This window comes from Vulpes vulpes, chromosome 5 (assembly GCF_048418805.1).
Source record: "Vulpes vulpes isolate BD-2025 chromosome 5, VulVul3, whole genome shotgun sequence".
NCBI classification, from domain to species: Eukaryota; Metazoa; Chordata; class Mammalia; order Carnivora; family Canidae; genus Vulpes; species Vulpes vulpes.
The window spans coordinates 79,645,210-79,672,206 of NC_132784.1; the positions used below are offsets into that span (position 1 = coordinate 79,645,210).

The 26,997-nt window shown below is 42.0% G+C and overlaps 1 protein-coding gene across 10 annotated transcripts in view; it reads right to left on the reverse strand.

Annotated features, from left to right (window-relative positions):
• Positions 1-7,014: 7,014 nt before the first annotated feature.
• The window catches only part of MPPED2 (metallophosphoesterase domain containing 2), a 182,168-nt gene continuing 162,185 nt past the window's right edge, over positions 7,015-26,997 (reverse strand). For 5 of the 10 annotated variants that reach the window (XM_026012802.2, XM_072759028.1, XM_026012799.2 and 2 more), the window contains 3 exons: positions 20,818-20,933; positions 17,428-17,541; positions 13,287-14,699 (listed from right to left, as the gene is read on the reverse strand). In XM_026012802.2, the coding sequence (XP_025868587.1) occupies positions 14,581-14,699; positions 17,428-17,541; positions 20,818-20,933 (349 nt within the window). In that variant the 3' untranslated portion in view covers positions 13,287-14,580. Of the gene's footprint in view, positions 14,700-17,427; positions 17,542-20,817; positions 20,934-26,997 lie in introns of all 10 variants that reach the window. The other 5 variants (XR_012001727.1, XR_012001728.1, XR_012001729.1 and 2 more) reach the window with 2 other exon arrangements.

Here is a 26,997-nt window from a genome sequence, read left to right on the forward strand (position 1 = left end):
TTTGCATTGTATTTTATTTTGCAAGTTTAGTTGTTCTAACTCTATTTGTTGAAAAGACCTGTGTCTCTTCATTGAATTGCCTTGGTACCTTTAAAAAAAATTGGTCATACCATATGGTACTATTTTGAACTTTCTATTCTATTCCATTGGAGTAATATCTATCCCTTCACCAGAACCACACTGTCTTGATTAATGTTAACACTATAGGAATTGTTAAATTCAAATAGGATGAGTTCTACAACTTTGTTACAGACTAATTTTCTAACTGCTGTCATCTTGTGCTACAAAAGGAGAAAGTAAAGAGAAAAATCTTTTATTGAGCACTGTGTAGGTGATAGAGTTGACTATGGAAATTTACTGTATTTAATTTTTTAAACAATACATTTCAGGTGGGTATTATTTACTTCTAAAGATAAGAACTGAACCTCAGAGAATTTTTATTATTTTATTTAAAAATTTTTTTTTTTATTTATTTATGATAGTCAGAGAGAGAGAGAGAGAGAGAGAGAGAGAGAGAGAGAGGCAGAGACACAGGCAGAGGGTGCAGGCTCCATGCCCCGGGAGCCCGATGTGGGATTCGATCTTGGGTCTCCAGGATCGCGCCCCCGGCCAAAGGCAGGCGCCAAACCGCTGCGCCACCCAAGGATCCCGAGAGAATTTTAATAACATACCCAAGGCTATGTAGTTAATATGAGGCCGAACCAGGACTTAACCTCAGGTCAGACTGGCCCTCAAGCTCCCAACCTTTCTACTAACAATAGTTCATGTCAGCTCTTCTGGATTCTGGAGGTATGGAATATGCCTGAGAATACCTTAGATCCTCTGCTGGATTTAATTTCAAAAGAATTTCAAGAGAAATCATTTATGTTAAAAAAAATCCTCTGTGATTTCCCAAAAGTTATTTTGTTCTCATGGTTGAGATGCAAACATATTATTTATACAGTCTGAGCAGAAGGTTTAGTTTGGCCTCTTGGAAAACAGTGCCGAGTTAATAATCTAAGAGTAGATTGTCACAGTGGCTACAGGAAGATAAATAATCAAGGATTCTAAGTCTTTAATTTAATATAACTTATTCTCATTAATTAAATGCCAATTACCTGCTTGTCTTTCCTGGGAACTGGCCTTTGCAATTAATCTTTTCAGAAACGTTGTACACACATGCTCACAGAGGTATTAATATCACTCTCAAGATTTACAGGCACTGGACTCTTTGGCTTAAACCATCCTCAAACACTCTACACTGTAACCGCAGATAATCGTCATAAATTTCCTGATCTTTGACCTAACTGGTTCTTAAATTTCCATTCCCTAACCGGCTTGAGGAGTTCATATTTATCATACTGAGACGCTTACTTCTAAGGATCAACGCATTCCAGCAAGGCTTAGATTTCAGATCTCTGACCCATCTTCCTACTTGGGGTTTTTGCGAGTCACAACAGATAAGACCCCTTGGGGACTAACAGAGTACTCTGTCCTCTGACTCCCCTGAGCAAAATCATTCACTCACAGACAATATAACCTTGCAAAATACCTGGAGCAACTTGACCCCTTAGAAGCCTTTTGAATGCCCTACCTGTACTGATTTAAGCATTCGATGGCAGCACATACCCACTGCTGAGAATATTCCTATTTCAGCTTTTAGCAGCTGGCTGCATGTATCTGCACTTTTTTATTAAATTTCTTATCCCCTAGACTGCTTATTCCTTATGCTTGTACATAACTATACATTTTATGGGTGCTATAAATTTATGTCTTACAAGTGGCTGGTGGTTTGCTTCGCAGAGCTAGTCTTAAATATGTGCTTTCTAATTCTGGATTTCAGCGCAACAACACAAGGAGACAGTGGAGGAAATCAAATTTATTGAAGGAAATCTCAGGTTTACTTGCAAACTCGGAGTCACAACTTCCTACATCTGATCAGCTTTCATTTTTTTCTTTGTTAACATTTCGATTTCAGTGCCCAGGATACAATCATCTCCATCTCAATCACTAGTTGAATGCTATTTTTTGTTAGCTTATTTTTTAATTTAAAATAGTTACACAAGCACATGCAAAGTGAATTTAAGGAGTGTAGAAAAGTACAAGGGAGAGAAGTCATAAATCAACCATTGGAATATATAAAAGGTCTAATAAATGATTTGATAATGGTAGCACATGTGTCAGGCACCATGCTAAGCTCTTTGCATCCATTTTCTCTCAATAATCCTACGAGATCAGTACTGTTATGACTCTCATTTTATTCTATTCTATTTTATTTTTATTTTTAAGTAGGCTCCACGCCCAGCCTGGAGCCCAACACAGGGCCCACACTCACACCCCTGAGATGAGGAACTGAGCTGAGATCAAGAGTCAGATGCTTTACCAACTGGGCCATCTAGACACCCCATCACTTTCATTTTAATGATGAGGGAACTGAGGCTCAAAGAGATTATGGAATCTGATCAAAACCTCTCAGCTAGTGAGTGATAGAATCCTGTCCTGAAATCAAATCTGTCTGACCCCAAATCCCATGTTCCAAATATGATACTAAAAGTATGAGCTATTCACCACCATTATCATCCTGAGATGATCTTTTCAACCATATGCCTTGTGACCTAGCTTAACCATGAAACTAAAAATCCACCTATTATGGATCTTTATTGGGGACAGGGCCAAACATTTTTCAAGAGATGCTTCTTAGCTTAGCCTGCACAATTCATTCCTTGAGTTTGACCACTCCATTTCTCCATTTTGTAGGAAACAAGGAAAACTGGGCTAGGGATTTCTTAATAAATCATTATCCTTAGAGGTAAACATGGTACTATGATTCATATCAGCACTTCAAGGGCTATAAATTATTGTAGCTCCCCCACCCCCCTTTAGTAGTAGAGAGAGATTTGCCTCAATTCACTTATATTCTTTCAACCACTCTCCGTGGTCATACCAATGAGTTATTTTAAGGTGCTAGGGTTGAAATTGTATGGGGCTTTGGACAAGAATAATGAATGCTAGTCCCCTTTTAACACAACTTCTTTGACTTAAATTCAACCTATTCCACTCATTTGCCAAAGAGGTAGTTCTAGGTCTTATGTGACCCTGGCTACTGCTGATTATATCAGGGGTAGACACATAACCTGGGATGCCAGTTCATTGATTAGGAAGAAGCTGATCAGGTAGTATTTTCTTTAAGCACCAGATAAAAGATCCATGAACAACTACTACTGAGATGCCTGGAGATTCTTGGTTTGTTCCCTCCCTAGGTTTGCTTGTTTCTTGTATTTATTATATCTCTCCTTTTAAACTGCAGCCACCCCCCACCCCCTGCTCTTTTTGAAGTGAACTGGAGTGAATTTTGGTTCCTGGGAATCAAATATCACTTGGACAAGAGAGATGTATTAAACTTTCTTTTAGTATCAGAAATAGCTCTTTGGAAGTACAAGTGGGTAAAGATCTATCAACTAAAAAGCATAAAATGGTACGCAATCAGACTTGAGAGAGTTAACTTCCCACAAGAACTAAGGGGTTGACGTTCTTCTCTTCAGTTGGACCCAGATTAATTTTGGTTGGTTGCAAATGGTATTTTTATTCAGGAGGCATGGGACATATGTGATAAATTTGAGGACTATCATATGTCTTATAAAGAGCTAATTGTTTGTGAAAGATGCTCTCCCAGTGACACACACAAGTCTGATGTACACTGGCTGCTGGCTCTTCTATAACAATTTCATTAAACTATCAACCCTTATACCAGAACATAATGTGACAAAGCAAAGATTGTCTTCTTTGACCTTGGCAGGATCTGGAAACATTAAAAAGAGAGCAAATACTTTTTTTTTTTAATAATAAACAACTTTATGAAGACCTAATCACTCTGCATATTAAATTCAAGCACAGGACTTATAAGCCACTTTCTCATTAACACTGTTGTTAATTTTTCATGCTGTATCCAATTTTCTCCATGTCTCAAACTAACCACTTCCTCTAATTTATTAGCTTAAGAACTGCCGAATTACAAAGGTAAGAAAAAATCTTGTGCTTTGCCTTTCCTCCAAAATTAGACTCCCAACCCAAGGAACTGGAATTTTTCAGTATGGAATCATTTCTCCCCATCCTTTAAATTGCTGTTTTATCAAATCTCTGGCCTCTGGAATGCTGGCAGACATTACTCAGAGTAGAATGTAATGTACTGTTTCTTGTCTTTGTAAAAGTCATTTTGCATTTATCTTCAGAATTATTTTATCATTTTACGAACAGTTTAACATATTTACTCATGTGTAAATGGACAATGGGTGAAGATTAGAGAGGCTTCATTTGCAATGAAGACCTCAGTAGAGTCTCAAAAAAAAAAAAAAAAAAAGATGGTTGAGCTACCAGCTAAAGATTATAAATTGTGGATATCAAATTATGGCCATAATCTCTAACCTTTAAGATAATTGCTTTTAAAAAACAGACAGAAAGTTTCTGAAATAAAAAAGAATTTATCTCAGCCTCACAAATAGTCTTGAAACTCAGCACTGTTCTGAAGAAACACTTAAAGTCTTGAGTTTGTAGTTAATTCCTTATTTGTAATTAGAGAACGTATTTGCGGAGAGAAAGTTTTTGACTGACTTACTTGGAAGAAAAAGGAGGCAGTCTTACTTGGAAGAAAAAGGAAACAGTAGGAGAATTCAGGAATTGTCCCAAAGCTTTAAAACAGTTAAGGTCCTGGCCCATGGGAGAGATATTCCATTCTTCATTATTTGAGCATCCCTTTCAACATGACTTTGTTGATACCAATGTTAATATTAGCCAGAGAAGTTCTAAATCCTTGAAGAATAAAGAGTGCATTCATTAGCCTGTTTTAAGACATATCATCCAAACACTAAAAGTTTAAAAGGCCTGAAACTTTAATTTCTGAGATTTAATATTAGCCAGACCTCTTTGTTATAGACATGCTCTTCTAACTAGGTCCAAAGGCCAATTATTTTGTATTCATTCCTTTTTCCAATAAAACATATTTGTCATCAAACTTTCCTAAATGAATTTACGGATACATTTTCCTTTTTACACATGTCATGGCCCCAAAATAAAACTTATGAAATATAAGCCCTGGTCTGCAAATACTACTACAAAAGATTGAGACCGTGAGTTATAGGACAGCAGGTGGAGAAAATGTTGTAGTACCACTGATTTTCATACACATTACTTGGAGGAAACAGGCTCATTTGCTCTGATGCAGGTTAGACCATGTGGTTAAGGCTTTGGTTGGAGCTTCTCTGGCCCGATTCTAGACTGAATCTTATGCTAAACAGAGTGCCTGATGCAGAGCGGCCACATGATAAATATTAGTAACTGGGTGCATGAGTGTAAAGGTACGGATTTGCTTCCCTGACCTCAACTTACTATCCCTCAGGTACATGTTACTGGCCATTAAAAACACCCAAAAAGGGCAGCCCTGGTGGCTTAGCGGTTTAGTGCCACCTTCAGCCCAGGGCGTGATCCTGGAGACCCGGGATCAAGTCCCACGTCGGGCTCCCTGCATAGAGCCTGCTTCTCCCTCTGCCTGTGTCTCTTCCTCTTTCTCTCTAATAAATAAATAAATAAGTAAATATTAAAAAAAAAAAACAAAACAAAAAGATATATATTGGGTGTGCCACTCCACCTCCAAAGCTCATTCTAGGAATGAAGACTAAAACAGAATCTCTTTGATTTCAGGTGAGTAGTAGAAACATTTTGTAACTAAGTGAACTGTAAGTGGATTCAACTGGAGAATGGCAATTTCAATTTTACAAAACTTTCAGATGAGAGAGAACTACATAAAAGAACAAAAAGGACCAACATACATCTCCCTCCAGAATGCCTCTAGGCCAGCTGTAATTATTTTGGGGGGTGGGGAGTGGTAATGAAAGGAGATTGGCTCTATTGAATTACTTTTAACATCGGTCCAAAGTGGTGGTGATGAAGGGGTTCTTTAAATAGCTTTGAGAATGCTGAGCTTTCCAAACAGTAGGTGATGTCCTCAGCATCCCAGTCAAGCTATTCACTGCAAATGCTACCAACAACCGCAGCACTACTGGCATGGATATAAATATTCATATCAATAAATGGGATACTGCTGAATCCACAAGTATAGCTGGAATAGCCCACATATTGTCACTTCACCAGAGATACATAATTTATTTCTTGGGATAAGTCTTCTGTAAGAGTAACATCTTCACGAAACAGTTTTCCATGCGCCACAGTGTTGATTGTGCTGGAAAAACCCATCACGTATAGAAGTGATGAGAGGTCCAGATCTCCTGGGCCCCTACAAAAGCCAGCGGACTTCATATTAATGAAACAGCCAGGCAACCAACTCACTTGCCCCTTCTGTTCAAGGGCGTCCTAACATCAGAGAAGATAAATATATCAATTCATAGTTTAGAGAAAGCAAGTGATCAAAAGATATTCACAAGTCACACCTCTTAGCCTGGGAAATCAAAAGGTTCATTCAGGTTTGGATTTAGACCTCTTGCTTTCTCTTTCCTTATCCCATTCCCCTACCCCCACTTGACGTTTCTAGAGTAAATTTCTCTGCACAATCTCTGAACTCAAATAACGTTATTGCAATTCCTGGATGCTGTATCCATAGACTTGATCCTTCCTTGGGAAGATGATCTGTTGTATGTGAACGCAAGAGAAATATAACGCCCATCTACCATAGTTTCTCAATCTTTTCAGGACACGTGAATTCCACTCTTAAGATGTGGAACCAACATATTGCTCCCATCGCAACTAGCAATCTTATGATTAGCTCCCGATTTTTTATTTTGGTTATTTAGTCCTTAAGAAAACAATGTAAGGAAGTTCTTATCCTTCTGTACATCTTATTTCAATTCCAGCTTATTCCAATTCCATTCTTATTTCAAAACCAGCTACGTGACACACTTGGAATTGCCACTGGCCAGACTGGTAACCAGAAATATAACCAATCAAGGAAAAGGGTTAATTTGTTATACATGGGACACAGTATTGTTGAAGAAGACACAGACAGACTGACAGACACATACACACACATTCTTTCACAAGAGATACTTTAATGCAGAAACAAAGTTGTGATAAGTATCACTTTTCTTATTTCTATAAAGTATATTTAAACAAATTTCTCAGGCGAAACCCTCCAAGTTGTATTTTTCAACTTTTTGAGTTAAGAATTAGGAAGATAAACATAGAGTTTCAAATCTCACCACCATTTAATAATGCTAGATGGGAGTACTGTGTTGTATTATCTTTATCTTATCATTATTGTCATCATCTAATAAGACAAAAACCTTGTGAAGTGGTCCCCTTCTGGTGTTTGAGTCAGTACTAGAGCTTACTTAGGAAATGCAAGACTCCGCCTTCTTTCAAGGAACCTTCAGCAGGTAAGAATTATCTTGATGTTCCTATTTATCTTCCATTTCTGATCTGCTAAGCTATGCAAAACTGAGGGGTTAAAGGCCAAATGTCTCCCTCATGGGGAGTTCAAGGAAGTGGGGCAAATTGAAAGAAGGAAGGAACTGCACTCGTGCATGCAATATCTTTTCTCTTCCTGGTAAGAGTGAGTTCAAGAGAACTCATGGAAGAATCATTGCTTGTCCAAATGTCCACACATCGCTTCAAAGGCCAAAGCCCTGGCTTCCATACCTCATAATGCAACCCTAGTGGTCACACCACAGGAATGCAAGCCCTTTCATCTGAGTCACAGACCACAGTGGACACCTTGACCGGCTCCCCAGGAAACACTGGTCAGAGGGACATCAGTGCAGCTCAGGCCAAAGTCACCCTCCAAGACAAGTCGAGAACAGTATAAAGAAACATGTGCTCAGGGCAGTATTTCTCCAGAGAGCTATTTCAGATTCCACAGAAGAGTAACTGGTGGCCTTGGATAAATCATTCCTCTCATTTATGTGCTGAACGGGAGAAAACAAGTCAACAACCGATGCATGCAAAAGCATTTGGAGGTGATGGATGGAGACATTATGGCGCATTTCGTCAATGGCATGCCATTAGAGAAAACCATTTCATAGAGTAAATTAAGAAAACAAACCAGCTACGTGACACACTTGGAATTGCCACTGGCCAGACCGGTTTTTCTCCTTCAGGAATGAAGCTGCCTGGGATTGACATTATCATTATCACTCAGACTCCCTTTCCTAGGTTGGCTGCCAGTGCTTGTCTGAGACTTCAATCCCCGGCCTGCACTTCCCCATAAGGATGGCCACTCACATAACTGGACAAACCGATCACAGGCCCTGATTTTCTTTTATTGCTCTTTTAACTATTATTTAAACCTTACTGCTATTTAATTTCATTGTGTCAATATATTGTCTTCTTCACCAAATTATAAGGACCTTTCATGACAAGAACGGAGTCTTGCAAATGAAGCGTACTGGTCTGGCACTGTGCCTATCATGTGCAGGAAATGTCTATTGATTTCATCTGTGATTAATTTCTCCTATCTTTCTCACATACCTGGCTATTGTCTGCCAAACACTGATTAATTCATTAAGAAAGCATGTCTTCAGACCTAGATGCTGGGAATGCAGAAGACGTGGTCACTGAACTCAGGGAGCTCACAGGCACACAAGCAACAGTCGGAACATGATGCGGGTGGAAGTACTCGCGGGGGACGTGGCAGTATGGAAAGGAGGCATTCTGGGTATGGGCAGGGGGATTCAGGAAAGGCCTCTAGGAAAAAGGAGTCCTTTTGAGGATTAAGTACTTGGTACCCGAGCATTATAGCCAATGTGGGCCAGGGCATGTTGGTGAGCCCAAGCATGGAGAATTTGGGTTCCAAGTCATTTGCTATTTTAGAAGCTTCTACTGAAAATCTCAACCTATCCTCAAGGTCATCCACTAAGGTCAGGGCAGAAATGGGCTATGAAATTACAGGCCCCTTCCCTTGGTAAGCGGGCTTGAGAGCACTCGGATGCACCTCATGGTAACCGTGGCTTCATAAAAATCAAAGCTGATTGATGGGTGCAGGCTCTCTGCCTCTCCGTGTTTAGTCTATTCGTGCTTTTAGTACCACTGTGGCCATGCTTCCTAATGGAAATGCATTTCTCTCTCTCACCATTACCCAGATATAGATGCTCTCAGATATGAAAGGCCTTTTACCTCAAGATTTTTGTCTTGTAAGACATCCCTAATTCAGGAAGGAAACAAGGAGGAGTTGAGAAGAACCTACCACAAATGTTTTGTCTTGTATTTGAGAGGGCGGGGGTGGGGGGTGGGGGGTGCGGGAATTAAAGAGCTCAATTTATGTGTGGCGTGGGCTTGCAGCTCCATTACCTTAATTCAGTTCAGTTCAAGGAATTCACTTTCTCTTGTGAAAGACTCTGAATAACCTGGAAAAATAAGCTAATGTTTCCTTTTTCACCCCCATAGCCCTTTTCCTTTGCTTTAAGAAATTGTGATGGACAGCATAATAAAATCTTCCATGTATAATGAGAGCTCTGTGGCCCAGGAGCCTAGTGATATTATCAAATTAATTCCAATAAATCCACGGTGAGGCGGGAATTATTCCCATTATACAGATGTGGAACAGGAGCCTGAGCAAAGTACAGCAGCACATCCAAGGCTACCCAGAAGGCAAATGGCATTGCTGGGGTTTGAAAGCAAGCGCATTGGATTCCAAAGTCAGGGGCTCTTACGGACACCCAACAGGTTTCAGACTGGATATATCCGTGTATGTCAAAACACGTGACAAAAGAGCAACATCTCTCTTGTGGGAGGAGGAATTGGCTGCCTGTCAGTGTCGTTATAGGTGGACTGGTTGAAAGGAAACAAAGTGACTCATCATGGGAACACTTGGAGGTCAGATTCTAAAGTCTAATAATAATCTGGCTTAATAATAAGAAGCCACAGATAGATAGGCAGGTTGTTGTTCTCTGGTGAAAAATCATATTATGTCTGGCCAAACTGATCTCTCCATCTGTGATTAATTCCTGAATGTCAAACTGAAAAAACAGTTCAAGTTCAAAATTAAGAGCCTAAGGCAGCCCGGGTGGCTCAGCGGTTTAGCACCACCTTCAGCCCAGGGCGTGATCCTGGAGACCTGGGATTGAGTCCCGTGTTGGGCTCCCTGCATGGAGCCTGCCTCTCCCCTCTGCCTCTCTCTCTGTGTGTCTCTCATTAATAAATAAATAAAATCTTTAAAAAAAATTAAGGGCCCAAATGCCAATATAGGGGGCTATTTCTTTTGATTTACTGTGTGACCATGGTGGTGCCACTGACCCTCTCTGAACCTCTCTTGAGTTGTGGAGCCTGACTTGACAATGGACACCAGGGAAGAGTGAGGCTTTGCAGAGAGGCTTTTGGATCAGTGTGGTTTTCTCTTCCATGGAAAGGCAGGACATGAGCAGAAAGGTAGAGATAACATCTTGAAAAGGAAGGGAAAGAACCTTGTCAGAGAGTGGACACACAGGTAGCAGTCTTGCTACTTCATCATCAAGTAGGAGAAAAAACATTTTGCATTTAGAAGCTGACATCCAAAAGTGGGCCTGGAACCTTCTATAAAACCGCCTATTAAGAATGTCCAGTCCTGGAACCCTCCCCTCATCCAACTGCTTTCCGCTCTGTGCCCAGCCATGTTTCCAAATGCCTCAGCTTATAGCCAAATTCTCAAAACAAAGTAGACCTTAATTCACTTTGTTTTAATAACTCAACAAAAAGTATTTGAAACTTGTAGGAAGATGGGAACAGGGCATGAAAAGATACTGGAAAACCAAAATAAAAGATGGATGTTCACTCTGATGGAGCAGCATGGCCTTGCTGGGGGGGGGGGGGGACATTATTCTGGGCACAGCAAGTATTTTATCTGCAATTGACAAATCCCAAATCCTCCCAGCTTCTGTTTCTCCCTACTTAAGACCTGGGTCACAGTATTTATTTACTTAAGTGATGGAGATGAAGGCAGGCTTAACGCTGGCCACCTGTCAGAATAACAGTGACCTGCCTCTTAAGGGGATTTCAGCAACCCCCCAACATCTTTATACGACAAAAGGGGATTGGGAGAAAATGGAGAGAAAAAAATTGACTAACTGAGCTTGAAAGAGATGGTGACACGGAATACAAAGACTCCAAGGAGAGACAGAGGTGCTGAGATCCACGGGTGCCATTTAAAGCAACTCTGAAGAGTACAGACCCCTTCCTCTCCTGAGATGATTAGAAGGGATTTGCAAAATACGATACCCACACTGAAAAGTCAGACCCCCTTATCTGCCTCTCACAAGTGCCCTTGGGGTTCTTCATTGTCTCATGAAAGAGGTTCATTACAGTTTCCAAGGAATGCAAACAAATACACTTTCTCAGAAATAATGCAACTGGTGCTCTTGAGGGTGAGAAGGCAACAGACAGGTCCTGCCTGGAGAATGTCAAGGGTGCACGGGGAGTGGGGGGAGGCGGTTATTTAACAAACTGGATGCTGTAGGCAGTGATCTCCGTATCACGACTTACAGCAACTTCATCATCACCAATCCCCGTTTATAGCGATGGTAAAGTACCCAGCCCAAGGTGTCAGAGCCAGTCTGAGGAGGAGCCAGGACCTGGACAGGCCTGCCGGCCCCAGGCTCTGTGCTTGGATCCACGCAGTGTGCTGTGTCTCCAGCAGAGAAGTGGTCCAATTTGATGTTATAAAGCCACACTGAAGGATGCTCCAACAGCTCCTACGTAAGTGATAGGAAATGCCCCCAGGCCCAAATCAATTTTGTATCAGCTCTTGAAGGGGATCAACTTTTCTAGTCCAGAGCCCAGGTGATAAAAAAGGGCAAGGGGCTACGAATTCAGACGGACCTGGTTTTGAACCTTCCATTTTTCTAGGGAAATTTATTTAACTTTTGGAGCCTTGGTTCCCTATCTATAAAGTAGGGCTTATGTGACCTCTCCCAGGGTTTTGTGAGGAAAGAAACAAAATATGAGACCTGCTCAGCAGAGTGCCTGGTGATGAAAGGACAGAAAGTGCCAATTTGTAAGAGCTATTTCAAATGTTCCTTTGTTAGAAGGCCCAGTGGATAAAGCGTCAGGCCTTTGGACAGTCATCCTGGCCCTCCTGGAGGCAATTCATACATATGGAATGGTGAACCCGGACCATGAGCCAGTCTGCCCTGTAGATTTAGCAGGCTGGGTTGCTTCCTGCCCCCTCACAATGGAAAGCAATTTTAGTAAGTGCTTAGCTTAATTAGTTTGTGTCCAGACGTGCTGTCAAGAGCTGTACATGCATACTTGTCATCATGATCATCCACCTGTCTCTGGAAAGCCTGCTTTTCCAGAAGTCCAAGCTTAGCTCCAAATGAAATTTCCATTCAGTCACCTTTCACTCCAGCTCCCTAGGAAGAGCCCTGAAGTCAACACCTTCTTCTATTGATGTAGCAGATCAGAGGAGGGTTGTTAACTTCTCACAGTACCTCCTTTGGTCCATCATGGCTACTATGGTCATGGACCACCTCTGCTTGGGAAGGTCAAGCGTCTGCTCTGCGAGCTCAGACCAAAGTGTCCACTCTAGGTGGCGTCCAAGACACTTAATCAATATTAACAACTATGATGGCCCAAGATGATTACATGTGAACCTGAGCTGGAATTCTGGCCTAAAACATTCTCTCTACCCTACTGGTACCGAAATCAAGGATTCTTTTCATCAATTACAACCAAAGGGTCCGCAATGGAAGGAGGAAAGGAAAATCTGTCAGAATACAATCCAGTGAGCACAGGAACACAGACTTTCGGCCTACACAGCAGATTCCAGATCATGCTGCTTTTCTTCAATGGCTGTTCCAGGGAAAATAAAAAAGACTTTTTTTTTTAAAAATAAAAAAGACTTAACTTGGTTTACCACACTCCACCACCACCTGTTGGACTCCTGGCTGCCACGTTTTAGTGAGGGACATCAATAAAAGAATAGTGAGGGGGTGATGGGGTAATGCTCCTGGGGACAAGTAAGACTCTGCAGTGGTTACTCTATTACCCACTAGTTCACCCTCTCGCTGCCAGGCACATAGGCGTCCACAGCCTCCACTGCACGGTCAGCCTTCTCATAGAAATTACAATGGTGAGGATGAAATATTCACCCTCAGAAGCCCACGGCAAGATAGATGACAGTGTGATGGAAGGAAAGAGTAGACTGAGTGCCTTATCGATCTACCTGCCAGCCTGTGAATGGTGGGTAATAAAAATTTATTGAAAATCAGAAAAAAAAATCACTTATTCTAATTCTTCTGAAAGGCAGTACTAATGCTGCATGTGAATAAATCCCTCCTTCCCCAGGACTAAACCACCATCCTCCTACCAGCCAACCCTCCAAACAGGACAGATTTAAAAATCTTGCAATTTTATTTGCATATAAAGGCCGCTAGATATAGAATATCACAATAAATTTAAAAGAAACAACTGCTTTCCTAAATTTCATTAACAAGATAACATAAAATAGAATAAAGCTCAACAGCATTTACAATGGGAAAACAGAAATGACTATTAGCGACAATATTTTGTGCTAGCGAAGATTGCATCGACACACAGTGCAAAATGGGGGGAGGGAGAGGAAGTAAGAAGACGATTCAGGGTATTTAAATATAAAGGACGACTAAGCCTTATTTTAGTTACCTCCCATTGCATCCACTTAAGTCTGTACACGCCTGTAACTGTACCGAGACTTAACTCAAGCTCTTTGAGACCTTGAGTTCTGAGAAAATGTGTCAGCCCCTTCGGACTTCTGATGCCTTGCTATAAAGCATCCCTTTGCAGTCGTACTGTCCTTGGCAATATTAAACTCCTAACTTAGTCATAATACACAAAAAATATTTATATATATAAACCCATACTGAAAAGGAGTCTGCACGCTCAATTTTTTTTTAACTGCACGAAATACTTGCTCTTGACAGATTCCATTCCCATATTTTTAAAGCTAAAATAATTTAAAAGAAACAAACAAACAATGAGACCTTGTAGAACCACAATGCGGATCTCACTAGCTAAGCCATCCTTTAAACGAGGGCCGTTTTCTTCCCTGGACGCAGCTTTCTTTATAGTGAGAGTGTGAAGAGAAGTCTTTTCCACGCCTACTTTTTGTTGAAAAGATTGCTATAAATCCAGGCCATGTCTGCAAAAAAGTAAGCGTTACCAAGAAAACAACAACAACAACAAAACATCAAAAAATAAAATACTTCGAACAATACTCTTAAACAGTTGTGCAAATCTGGGTGGTTTTTAAAACACTACCTACCTGTTTCTCTCTCTCTCTCTCTCTCTTTTCTTTTTCTTCCAGCTTAAAGCATATCAAAATAAGACTTTCATCACCTTTTAAAAAGAAAGCTTGGCTGTCCTTTGGCGAATACTCACAATTTACTATGGCGTGGCCTTGGAGAGAACGGAAGTCATTTTACAAATTCACAATGCTCCTTTCATTTTGAATGGACGCCCCATTTTTAAAAAATAAAAAATAAAATAAAATAAAGGAGAAGCACAACCTCTAGCGTCATTTGTGTTCCAGTAATTTACAAAAAGAACTCACAGGATTTGGAAATAAACAAGTAAGAGAATGTAAGTTTATAATTAGAAAAATGGCAGTTTATAGACCTTCCCTCACATTCCAATTGGGCTTTTAGAGCTTCAGGAACCCTGTGGGTTTGGAAGGTCAAATATAATTGGAGGGTTGGTCGGTTGAAAGCTGACTGTACACGTTGAGGCATTGATGTACGTTGTATAACCGTCGGTCATAATGCCGTAACCTGTGGAGACAGAGTGTCATGCTTACTGTAATATACACAAATGATAGTGACTCAGTGGTGGGCTGTCAGGCAAGGAAAACTCAAAAATCTTTGCCAGTGGGCAGTGAGATGAGATTCAATGAAGCCTCCCCAGATGATAACAGCTTTCAGAAGCTGCCTTCCAATTACATTCTGTTTTCTTTAGAGGGAGAATCCTTGACTTCAAAGAAAAGGGATTCTTTTTTCCTTATTTAAGCATTAGATTTGTCGGGGAAAGACTGTGATTTCTTTACTAGTGAGAATACAGAGAAAAACACTTCTCCCCTCTTCTTAAAATATGATTTTCATTTCAAAGCCCTGCATTCATTACTGAGTTCTAGGGAACAGAGAGAGTCACAGAAGAGGCTCCTTAGGGTGCACACATCCAAAACCCCAAATGGGCTTTGGGGCAGGTGAGGCAGGAAAGAGCACAGAGCACTGGGATCCGGAAGGGGGGGTGCAGAGGGGTGGGGGGGATGCTCAGTTTCCTTGTCTATGAGATAATCTCTAAACTGCCTCAATGAATGGTTAACAAGAAGTGATCTTATCTCACTTGAATTGTGTGGCTTTTTGGTGCCATTTCATTCAAAAAAAAGTCAAGTAATCGAATATCCAAGTGATTTGCAGACACACATCACCATAGGACACAGCTTCCTAAGCTCACCCGGGCACTGGATCAAGCAAAAACACTTCCCACGTGCAGAATATAAATCTCTTGTGACCTATCATGAAAAGCTACAAAAGTTTTTCTTGGGTCTTTGGTATGTAGGTCCCTTTTATAATTTTTAATTTGTTGAAACTTTTAACATGTTTGCAAGTTTGCACATTGACCTGGATACCTTATATCTACCTTAGAGCCTCTGCGATTCAGTTTGTAATTCTATGTTGGTATCAGGCTCTTACGGAATAGAAAAATATGCCCGTGAACAATTAAATTACCAGGACTTACAGAAATAACTGAGGTTTTTTTCTTGTCTTTTTTTTTTTTTTTTCTTCCTTTCTTTCCATTTGCTAAAATTTCTCCAAGTAAGCCTGTGGAGAGCTTAATGAGGGTCAATGGAAAAATCTCTTAAGAAAAGAAAAGAGGCATTTAAAATGTGCACTGTTTAGTTCTGGGGTCATAAAGTCTTGTTATCTCTCTCCATCAAGAGGTTGGTATTTGCCCTCTCTCTGCCCTCTTCAGCTGTCTTAAGTGAATAAAAGTGAGACAAGTTTATTTGAATATGATCCCCTCCCTTTTAAGCAAGTTTATTATTTTGGGACTTCAGTGGAATTCCCCAATTGTCTGGCTAGTTTAAAGCTAATTAATGATTAAAAAAAAAAAAAAACCCCGGATGAAATACAAACTCACATAGGCAGGCTGCAGGAATTCAAGCCTGATAACTGTCCCCCAGAAATGCCTGTTGGACAGGAGCTCCCATCCATCCCCCCACCTCCCCGCCAATCCTTAGAGAAGGGCCTCCCTTTTTTAAGACTACAGCTCAAAGTCAGAGTAGGATGATGTCCACTCTTGGAAAGCTGCATGCCTGCATTCCATGCACTCAGCTGGTGCTTGCACTTGGGGCACAATGAATTTTCTCCGGCATTAGTAGGATGATTTTCAATACATATGCTTTTAATTCCATGCCTAACCTGGAAGCCAATGGATTTGCGGGCTTTGAGAAGCAAACTTTTGTTTTTTCGCTTCGTCAGACACATAGGCCTGAACAACTCGCCTGCAGATTCATAAATAACTCCAGAGTACAAGCTGTAAGCAGGAGCTGGAGGAAATTCGGCAGCTGCCTATGTAAACGCACCCACGGCACACAAACCCATGTAACAGGGAGAGGCCAGTGGGGCCAGAAAAATCTAAGGCCTGCTGAAAAACAGCTTTGCATCTCTCTGAAAACCCTAGTCTAAAAGAGGAAGGAAAGACAAAACCTAGAACCGTGAAGTTTCCTGGGAGGCTTTCAGGTTCTGTGAACTCGACTCCAGCTTACCTTGAGAGGCGGAACTAGAGGCAACTGGACCAGTTCCCACTTAAGGGAGATTTAATTATTCTGTGTAGCCTCAGCCTGACCTGAGAGTGCGGATGATTTCTGAGAAGCCTGAAATGGTTTTCTGAGGTTAGTAAGGAAATGACTACCTGCAAATGATGGCAGGTTCCTGCCATTTCTGTTCTATAACTTTCGTTGAGTGTCCAAAGTTACTTGCTTCAGAGACTGTCTTGTCTTCCTGGGTTCTTCACGTGCATTCCATGTGAAACACAACATTTATAGGTAGAGCGAGGCCATGGAAGATATTTGGTCTAACATCTAGGCCATTTCCTCTAGCTCTTTTAAGGAAAAAAAATGTCTTTTTTTTTTTTTTCTTTTTAACCTCAGGGCTGCTCTACAGTTGGTTGGTGGTTAGCAAATATTTCTCGTCAGAGCCCTGAGATTCTAGAAGTTGCCTGGGGGAGTGCTGGGTTTTCCCGTAAGGTGAGCCAGACCGGGCTTTTTCTCTCCACTCTGCTTAAAAGAGAGCAGCTCCATATAAAAAATGTATCATATAAAAGATATTACATACAGGCGTTTCTCCTAACAATTCATCTTATACAAGGGTTCTCCCACTGGTAAAAACTTTGACAACCACTGCTCTAGTCATATTCAGTGTAGCCAAGGTCCCCATTCTGGAATGAAATCATGGATAGTGACCCAACCTCTTGTGAACTCCTTTCTTCTGGTCTTACCTTCATGGATTCCACCAAATACGTGGAGCTTGGGCCGGACTCGTCTCTGGACTGTGTTTAAAAGCTCCACGCAGCCCACTCTTTGAAGCTCCTTTGGAACCCAGTCTCGAAAACCTAAGGGCAAAATGCAATCAATACTCTTAATTTTCTTTCTTCAGGTAAGGTTTCATTTAGACTTTCAGGAAGCCATAACTCACAGAAGGTTTATTACATTATCTGTAATCCTAGCCTCTCCATTAAAGCTCACAATGGCTTTTAAGGAACTTTTCACTTGTCACTTTGTCTTCTTTAGGTTCTTGAAAAAAAATTTTTTTTTAGTTTCCATTTTTTTCTTCCTGTTAATTAACATTTTTTTTTCTGTAAGGGATTTGATTTATGCAGCCCCGATTTCAAATCTTCATGGGCCTAATGACATTTATTCCTGGCAGTCCTGCAATATCTCTTTCTTTCACGATTCCGTTACTTTCTCTCTCTCTTTTTTTTTATTATGTCTTTCTTATAGCAGTTTACCTCTAGGATGGCTCAAAGAAGACAGGCTAGGAGGGGCTGTCTGTAAGCTGGCCACAAGAAACCTGGCTCTCCTTAGGTACATCAACTCTTCACCTTTGGCGGTTCCTGCTGACCAAAGCTTGGAAGTGTCAAGCTTCCTCCTCCAGTCTCCTGTCTAGTAATAGGCAACAATGTGACCTCATGGTGGCATCCGGTAAGCTGGGGCTAATTGACTATCTTTAAAGTAAAAGCCACTTACTTCTATGCCTAATGCAGAAAATCCATAAAAACCGACATCAATTATAGCAAAAGTCAGGTATCTGAACAATTATGGTCAGAAATGGAACCCATACACCTCAGCAGGATGGGTGTGAAGAAGACAGCTGGGAATGACAGCTAAATTGTAATAAGTGGGAATCCGCACCATAGCTCTATTAGCTGAGTTCTACTATTTAGAAATGATGCAGAAATGGAAAGACAAGTTTACTGCACTTTGGCGAACCCGGAGAAACGAAAATATAGCATCTCTGTAAAAATATGGTAACTGGAGTGTGGGGAGCAGCTGGAGAGGCTGCAAAGAACATTAGATGAGAATGGGGGCCTTAGAAAAATTCAGCCAGGGGTTTCAGAGGAAAAAAATCCTAAGACTGGCATATTCCCTCATGGGTATGTTTTTCTGGAAAGGGGAAAGACCTCATTTCATATAGGATCAACCTGAGGAGGCATCCTGCTTCCACCAGAATAGTAAAGTCTCCTGGAGAGATGGCTTTTCTTCTCAGCAGGACAGAATTCAAGGCCAATTTCTATCTCCCACCCAATCCAGCATTTTCACCAGAATCCCAATAATGTACTGATAAGTTTCAACTGAACCTTAGGAAAACCTAGCCTGACCTTTTAGTGTGGAACTCGTTGATGTAGAATTGACTTACCTTGCTCTACCCACAGCCAACTGTCTGGATGGTGCCATGTTTCCTACAAAGGGAGGGATGGTAGTCTCCCTCTTAAAAGTTCTTGGGATATCTGAATTCTTTGGAGGCTAGAATTCAGACTTACTACTGCTACTGGCTTCTGTACCAAAATTAATGGCTTGAATGAATTGTTCTATTCAAAGCTATATTCCAAATAAGGCTTCAGTCATGTAGATGTTTCTGTCCTGAGGATATGCAAGTCTTATTTACAATAAACAGCCTAAGGGGAATTGTTTCTCTACAGAAGGAGGCCGCTCAGGGAAAGGATCAAGTTGGCTGGGATGCTCTCTCTGTAGGTCTCACTGGGTAACTCACGCTGATCAGAATATTTAGCTAACAATTCAGGATTTAGTCTCTAATGACTACAAAATAAGGAAATTAATTAATTAGGATGATACATGTTGTTGGTAAGTATAATCTTTTAAAACATGGGATGGGATGGGATAGAATAGGGAAAAAAGCATGGGGATGGTGATTCTGAAATACTGAAGGAGTCAGGAACGGCTAAGATCTTGTGCAAATCTGGACAGCTTCTCTATCTGTAACAGAACTGGCTCCTCCTCTCTTGCTTCTCCCTATCATTAAAATGTGCCACCATAACTCATGGCTTGGTTCTTCCTTCTGCTGTTTCCATGTGAAACAGAGAGCACTTCCCTTGGAAGGGAAGGGAAGCAGCCCTAAGTGGGTTGGAGGAGACAATATTTACGAAGATTAAATTCACAGTATGGGACGTGTGTTAGATTTTTTATTTTTCAGTTGACAGAGGAGGCAAGTGATATGGACAACCCCAAGCCACAGGGAAAAAATTGTGAAAATAATTTATTTTGTACTAAGCGTTTTCTTCCTCTTTCCAAAACAAACTTTGCTAGTACTATACATTTGAACATTTATTAAGAGTGCAGATTTCACGCTATGTATTTTTTTTTTTAACCACAATCTAAAAAAAAGAAAACTCTCCTACTGAAAGTGAAGTATCTGAATTTCCTGAGTACACCTTTGTTGGATAGGAAGGGTCCTGGCGTAATAGATACCAGACAGATGGGGATCAAGGTGATAGTCGCATTTGAAAAATGTTCTGTAGCTAAGTCAAAGAGATAACAAGTTTCATGAATAATTAAAAGATAATTATATGAGTCAAAGAATCATCTTCTGGACCATAATCTGCGTAACTAAAGGTAACTTTGAAGCACACTGGCAATCTAAACTGGATGTAAGTTCAAGGATTCTGTAGAATGAGTATTATTAAATAACTTTCAACGTAAGTCCTTACTTAACACCTTAGCCTTAACAAAAAAAGAAAAAAAGGATTCTTTGTTCATTTATTAGCTCCAACGTTCAACTATAAAGATTTCCCAGGTCCTACTATTAGATGGAAAAGGAAATGAGCTACTTTATCTTATCTTTGGGAGAGACAGAGAGAAAAAGAGAGAGAGAAGTGGGGGGCGAGGGAGAGAATCTGGAGCAGACTCTGTGCTGAGCATGGAGCCCGATGGGGGGGGGGGGGGGGTTTGATCCCACTACCTGAGCTGAAAGCAAGAGCAGAATGCTTAACCAACTGTGCCACCGAGGCACCCCAAATGAACCACTTTAAACAAAAGTTTCCATCATTTCATTCCACCTCCCTCACTCCTGAGAAGTACGTTCTTAAAATAAATGATCAAGCTCAAAAGACTGCGGTGCTCCATACTCATTTGATTTTCCCTGACTCGACTAAATAAAAAAAATTTAATTTTAAGAACACCTGTAAGCCCAGCAGAACTGCTGAGTTTAATTATCATACTGGTTTCTTTTAAAGACATTGGCTTTTCTTTTTGTGTTCATTTTTTATTTTTTGAGAGAAAATGATTATATCCCCGAAGCATTATTTATTACACTTTATTATTATGAAAAAAGGCAGTTCTATGACAAAAGGACAACCTTTTGCTTCACTTACCTAGAGGAGGTCCGTGTGTCATGAGTATGTCGATGCCCTCAGGGATGAGGTTCCACTTGTCCAGCAGAGACTGACCTCTGGGCAGGTTAAAGCCCCATCCATTAAACCACGGGGTCCTTTGGGGGAGATAATGCACATGGTATCAGGCCAGCAGAGCTACGTTTCTGCTCTACAATATTTCTCTCTAGCACATTCCCCCACGGTTTGCATTGCTCTCTTTTCTCTTTTTGATGGTTGGCCCTGGCAGCAGGATGCTTTTTTGTTGACTGCTTCAAAACCAAGGCATATGAAAGCAAGCGTGGAGCCTGCGAATTGTTCAACCAGAAAGGGGCACAAGAGTCTTTACAGTGGAGACTTTCCCAGCAGACCTCTATCAAAATTTTAACAATGCTTTGTCTTCTCCCCCAAATCTCCATGCTTCCTAACATGCCTACCCCCGATCCAAAGCATTCCCACTCTTCCTGCAGTATCTCAGAGCTAAGACATTCCATCAGTACTCCTTCCTCCCCTTCACTGTGACGCTACTTTAGTAGAAGGACACTTACTGGAGAAAAGACCAACAGCTCTGAAGGCAGAGCATGTACCCCCTGCAGTACATGGAGATGTTCTGAATACCCTGGACTGAAAAAATACAGGGACTCTGATAGGTGAGAGAGGGTACAGGGGACAAAGACCAAATGTGGGCTTTTCCTCCTATCATCAAAAAAAAAAAATTGGGGGTCATTCTGGAATCTACTCTCCTGACAGGGAAGGTAAGCAGTCCACCCTCTTGGAAACTTCTACTTCAGGAATGAGTTTCTGAGACTGATGCTTCATGCAGAAGTGAAAGGAGTTCTTGTCCAGCACGAGCATCTCTAACTGGAGCTGAACATGCCTCCTACCATTTATAACAACAAGAGAAAACCAATTTTTCTCTACAAATAGTACAGGCTAAGTCACATCAGAACAAAGCAGTTCCCAGGGCTGTCCTATTCCCAAACATCTAGTTATAACTTTTATTTTTTGAAACTGACTCTTTGCCATTCTGTAGAAGCCCCCTGCTATTTGTTAGCGTATACATGCAGAAGGCAAGATGGGCAATTTTCTGGCTAAGCTGAATTTTCCTCTTTGACTTATGCTGGTCCTTCCATGCCTCCTGAAAGAGGTGACCCTGTGTCCCAGGCAGCCTGGTCAGTCACGGCTAATCAAAGGAAGTGCACTTTTATTTAAAGCCACTCATGTGCCAGACTGTCAGACTCTCTCAAGACTCAGAACTCAGAAATACTGACCCAGCATTCATGTGGTGGTGGGCACGTATAGGCAAGGACAGAATGAAAGGAGGGCACCTGAAAACTGAAAATCCATCCTACAAATGAGAACCTCAGTTGCCCCTGAGGTGCTTAAAAGAAAGTTCCAGAGATAACAGATGGTGTGGCCCCAGCTAGAAAAAGAGAAACCAAGAAAGTATCTGACCTGGTTCCTAGAACTATTCTGCAAATTCCTAAGCCACCCTCAAGGGCTTACTTATAATAACAATACTTTTTAAAGCTATTACTAGTTGAGGGCTTACTCTGTGTCAAGGAACTATTCTAAAACACTATTTGGATTAACACAGTTAAATTTCACATAAGCTCATGGGGTATTAGCACTAACCCCATTTTACAGGTGAAGAAACTGAGGCACAGAGAGCTCAAGTAAACACAACCAATAAACCAGATATGAACCCAAACAATCTGGTTCCCAAACCCATTCTTATAGCCATCGCACAATTCCTCTTCTTACACAGTACTTGAATTAACTTCCTAGCTGCCCTGGGTGAGCCTCTTCTGGACTCTTTTAAGTGTCTTGTTGCTTGAAGCCAAATGAACTCTGAACTGGGATCGGGTGAATGGTTCTGAAAGCCAGCAATGAGATGGAGGAGTGGACGCCAGTGGTTACTGCCTGCTTAGCTCTTTCACTCTTCTTTTGGTAACAGCGTCTGAATTTTCTTTGGAGAATCTCTCCTTCCCCCTCTCAGTACACGTGCTCCAAGGCTGACTCATCGCTGCTCTAGGATCTCCCTAAACAGTGACTGGTTTAGGGATTACCTGTGACCAAGCTGGGAGTCATTCTCAGGCTTTTGCTGGTGCTACCTAAAAAGAGATCATGGCTTTCTCTCTGGGATCCTTGGTCTTGAGGACTATATAGGCTTGGAATTGCCTGGGAGCTTTGTCTTAGCCACCGTGCAGATGGCCTGTGCTTGAGAATCAAACCATTAAGGGAAATAAAAAAAAAAAAAAAAAAAAAGAAAAGACAGAAAGAAAGAAAGAAAGAAAGAAAGAAAGAAAGAAAGAAAGAAAGGAAAGGAAAGAAAAAAGCCAAGCAAAGGAACAAGAGTACCCAGATGACCGTGTTAGACATGTGGATCCAGCTGTGCCCAAAGCCAATCACACATTTCCTTCCAAGAATATAAGCTAATAAAATACTTTTCTTTTTATTAACCTGAATTAGTTTCCGTTTCTGCAACTGAAAGAGTCCTAATACATAAAATTGTAGTAAAATGTAAAAATGACCTCTGTACTTATGGTAGGCAACAACGTCCACACCCCCCGCCCCCAAAGATGTCCATATCCTGATCCCTGGAACCTGTGAATATATTACCTTACACGGCACATGGGAATTAAGGATGCTGATGGAGTTTAGGAGCTAATCACGCTGACCTTAAAATGGGCGAGATTGTCCTGGATTATCTAGGGGGTAATTACATGCCAAAAGCAGAGGAAGGGGGCAGAGGAGGAAGATGGAGTAACGTAAAAAGGACTCAACCTGCTGTTGCTGGCTTTGGACATGAAGGAGGAAGAACACAAGCCAAGGCATGTGGGCAGCCTCCAGGGGCTGGAAAAGTGAAAGAAAGAAAAGGAACTCTCCAACAGAGCCTCCAGAAAAAACCAGAGCCTTGCTGACATCCAGATGTTAGCCTAGTGAAACCCATGTCAGATTCCTGACCAAGAGATTATAAGATAATAAACAGGTGTTGTTATAAGCCACTAAACTTGGTGGTGATTTGTTACAGCAGCCAACAGGACACTGATACAGAACCTAACATGTCGGAGCTGACCGGGCCATCCAGGAGCTGTCGGTGGCATGGGCCTCACGTAGCACAGGTGTAGTCAACACAGCCCTTTGCAACCACACTGCCTTGCTCAGCTAGGTGCCATGCTTTGGGTTTCCTTGGAGGAAAGGCAGCACTTGCTTTCTTACCCCAGGCCTGGGGGGTAATGCCAGGTAGACCCTTTTAGGGCTCAACTAGTCAAACTCGCTTGCATTTGTCATCTAGGACTTCCCATCTTCAGGTTCTTCAACATTTTCATTGGAGTCTGAAATAGACCATTTCCAGTTTGGGACGCCCATCCTCCCCCTTCATTTTACAACAATCCCTTTCTATTATTTGTCTTAAAGGTAAAAAGAAAAAAAAATGGCAAGTTCTAAACCCAGTGAAAACTCAGTAAGCATTTTGGCACGGGAGAGAGAAAAAATAAGCAAAAACATCTGTTTCCTTAGATTTTGAAAACAAGCTGCTGGGCCTATGGTTTGTCTGTGAATGGCAAATAAAGAAGGCTTGAAAGAGTCCCAAGCACACCCAAGTAGTTGGTACAATGAGGAGCTCTGATTTCGCTGCTAGAGTCCATCTGAGGGCAGTCAGCCTCTGCGCCTCCAGGTCATCCAAGGGGATTCCAGAGTCAAAGGAACAAGACTTCAATTTTCTAATTTTCTCTCACAGAGTCTTCTCAGGAAACCCACAGCCCTATTCCCCCCAGGAAGTGCTCAGCTTTTAAGTGCTTTGCAAAAGAGTAAGACAAGCCCATTGTCTGTGGATACCCCAAATTTCATTTGGTTAATGTTAAGCTTGTGACAATCCAGAAGTTTCCAAGTTAAGGGGAAACCTTAAAAAATAATCTGGCTTTCATGTTGACTCAAACCTGTATGTATGTGTATGAGAGTGAGACAGAATTTAAATTGTAAGAAAAGGAACATTTATCAAATCCCTGATATGCTTCACATGGAGGCTTTACATAGACCATTAAACTTAATTACTCATAACAATCCCTGAATTATTATTAACAATCCTTGAGTATTGCCAGCTCTATTTTTAGATAAAAAGGCTGAAGATCAGTGATAACCAAGTAACGTCAATATTCCCAGGATTGGTAAGTAGCGGAGGGCTGATCCAAACACAGATCCGCTGTCTCCAAAGCCTCTGTGTTTTCCCTTGCATGATGCGAACTAAAACCTTCTAGCCCACTTTTGGGTTTGGTTCTCACACTTGCAAAGTAAAAACAGGGCTGCTCCATACAGGCTCTTAGGCTGTGCACGGTACAGCCTCAGGGGGTGCCATGGCATCGTGCGATTGAAATGGTTCTTTGTAAAAAAAAAAAAATAGGGGCACACAGAAGAGACCTGGGTGCTGATTCTCATTCTGGCATCAAGCTACTAACTCAGGGGAACCTGTGATAAGACAGTGACCGTCAGTGGGCCACTTTCCTCATCTGAAAAATGAATGCGTGCATGTATTTGATTACTGGATTTCGGATTGCTTGTAGGTTGTGGAAATCTCAGGCAGGAGCCCCACATCCAAAGCAGGTACATGCAGGGGTGCTCTTGCTGGAAGGCCTGGAAGAAAAGGCTCAACGTGCTCACTCACTCGGCCCCTTCCTCCTTTCTGACCTATGCTTCTGCACAATGCCAGCAAAACCTGGCACTCGACAGTCCTTCTGTGATCGAGAAATCCTAGCATTCTAGAAGTCTGTGCAGACTATCCATGTTCTCAATAAATGCTGTGAATCACTCTCAATGAATTACCTAAACTGCCTGTAAGGGACCGAGTCTAGCGTGGAAGAAATCGTTGCGCAGAGCAGAGACCAAATGTGTCAGCATCAATGAACAGTGCTTTATCCAGTTGAGTTTCAACCTGAAACATGAAACCCCAGCAGTGAGCCCATCAGGGGTTCACTGGAAAATATGTGCACAGTCGGCCTCCAGAGCCCCACAATGGGTTTTGTTCTGTAGCAATGGGGGGTGAGGGGGGCAGGGTGGGGGGAGGAATCCAGGGGAACAATGTCTATTGCCTCAGCCAAGGACTTAATAATTAGCTGTGACTAACAAATACCACATGGGAACCAACTTGTAAGAAAATGTCCCACAAAGCGCCCTGTTGCCAGTGGGCCAATCAGAACCCGTAATCCAGCCCCTTAGAGAGAAGGATTAGAAAACTCTGGAAGGAAGGGGAGAACTACAGCTGCCTGAGGCCATTGGACCAAAGACTCAGATGGATGGAAGCTGCGGGTGCTTTCAGGGCTCCCTCCCCTTTGCTCTTGCCATTAGGGGCCCTTGGCTTCTTTAGGCTGCAAGTCCAGGGCTGGACGCTAAGGGAGTTAACCTCCGCAGAACTTGTTCCGAACAATGTCAACACAAAACAGGTTTCCTATATGGGAGCAGGTTGAGATGCAATCGCTGCAAAGGTCATCTGTGTTTGCTGTACACAGTGCGGCAGTGAGGGCCGAAGGGAGCTGCTGGACCATAAATCTGAGGTTGGGACAGGTGAATGGCTCTTTACTCCCTTGCCCACATCAGTGGGGGCTGGGCACACCCCAGGAAAGCAGGATTTGGAAAAGGAACCGTCTAACTCGTTCTGCTCAGCTGGGCTCCTCAGGTTCATGGCCCTGGTGCCCGCTGGCCCATGTCTACAAACTCCCCCTGTGCAGATGGGTCGGCAGGCTGCGCCACCAAGACTCGGGATTGTTATGAACTGTCGCCTAGGTTCCTCCTGCGAAGGTTAGGGCTCCGCTGGGATCCTGCATGGAAGGCGTGGAGGGGCAAGTGCAAGGGCCCACGCGGGTGTGCTGGCCGCGTCGCCCAGAGCTGCGAGAACCTGGGGGTCCTGTCCAAGTTCACCACTCTCGTGGAGGCAGAGGAACGAGCGTGGATTAGGGAACCACAGGCCAATCAAGTCCCAGGTGTGGCTCGTCCGTCTCATCTTGCAGGTGGAAGCAGAGTATCTGCTTACCTGGGGGAAGTTCACGCAAAACTTTCGGCAGAGCGCGGACGCCAGGTGTTAACATGCAGCTTTTAAATTTATATATAAAATATATTAGCAGCATACGTGTATGTGTTTGTGCACATGCATGCACACACAGACACACACACACACACATATACAACACA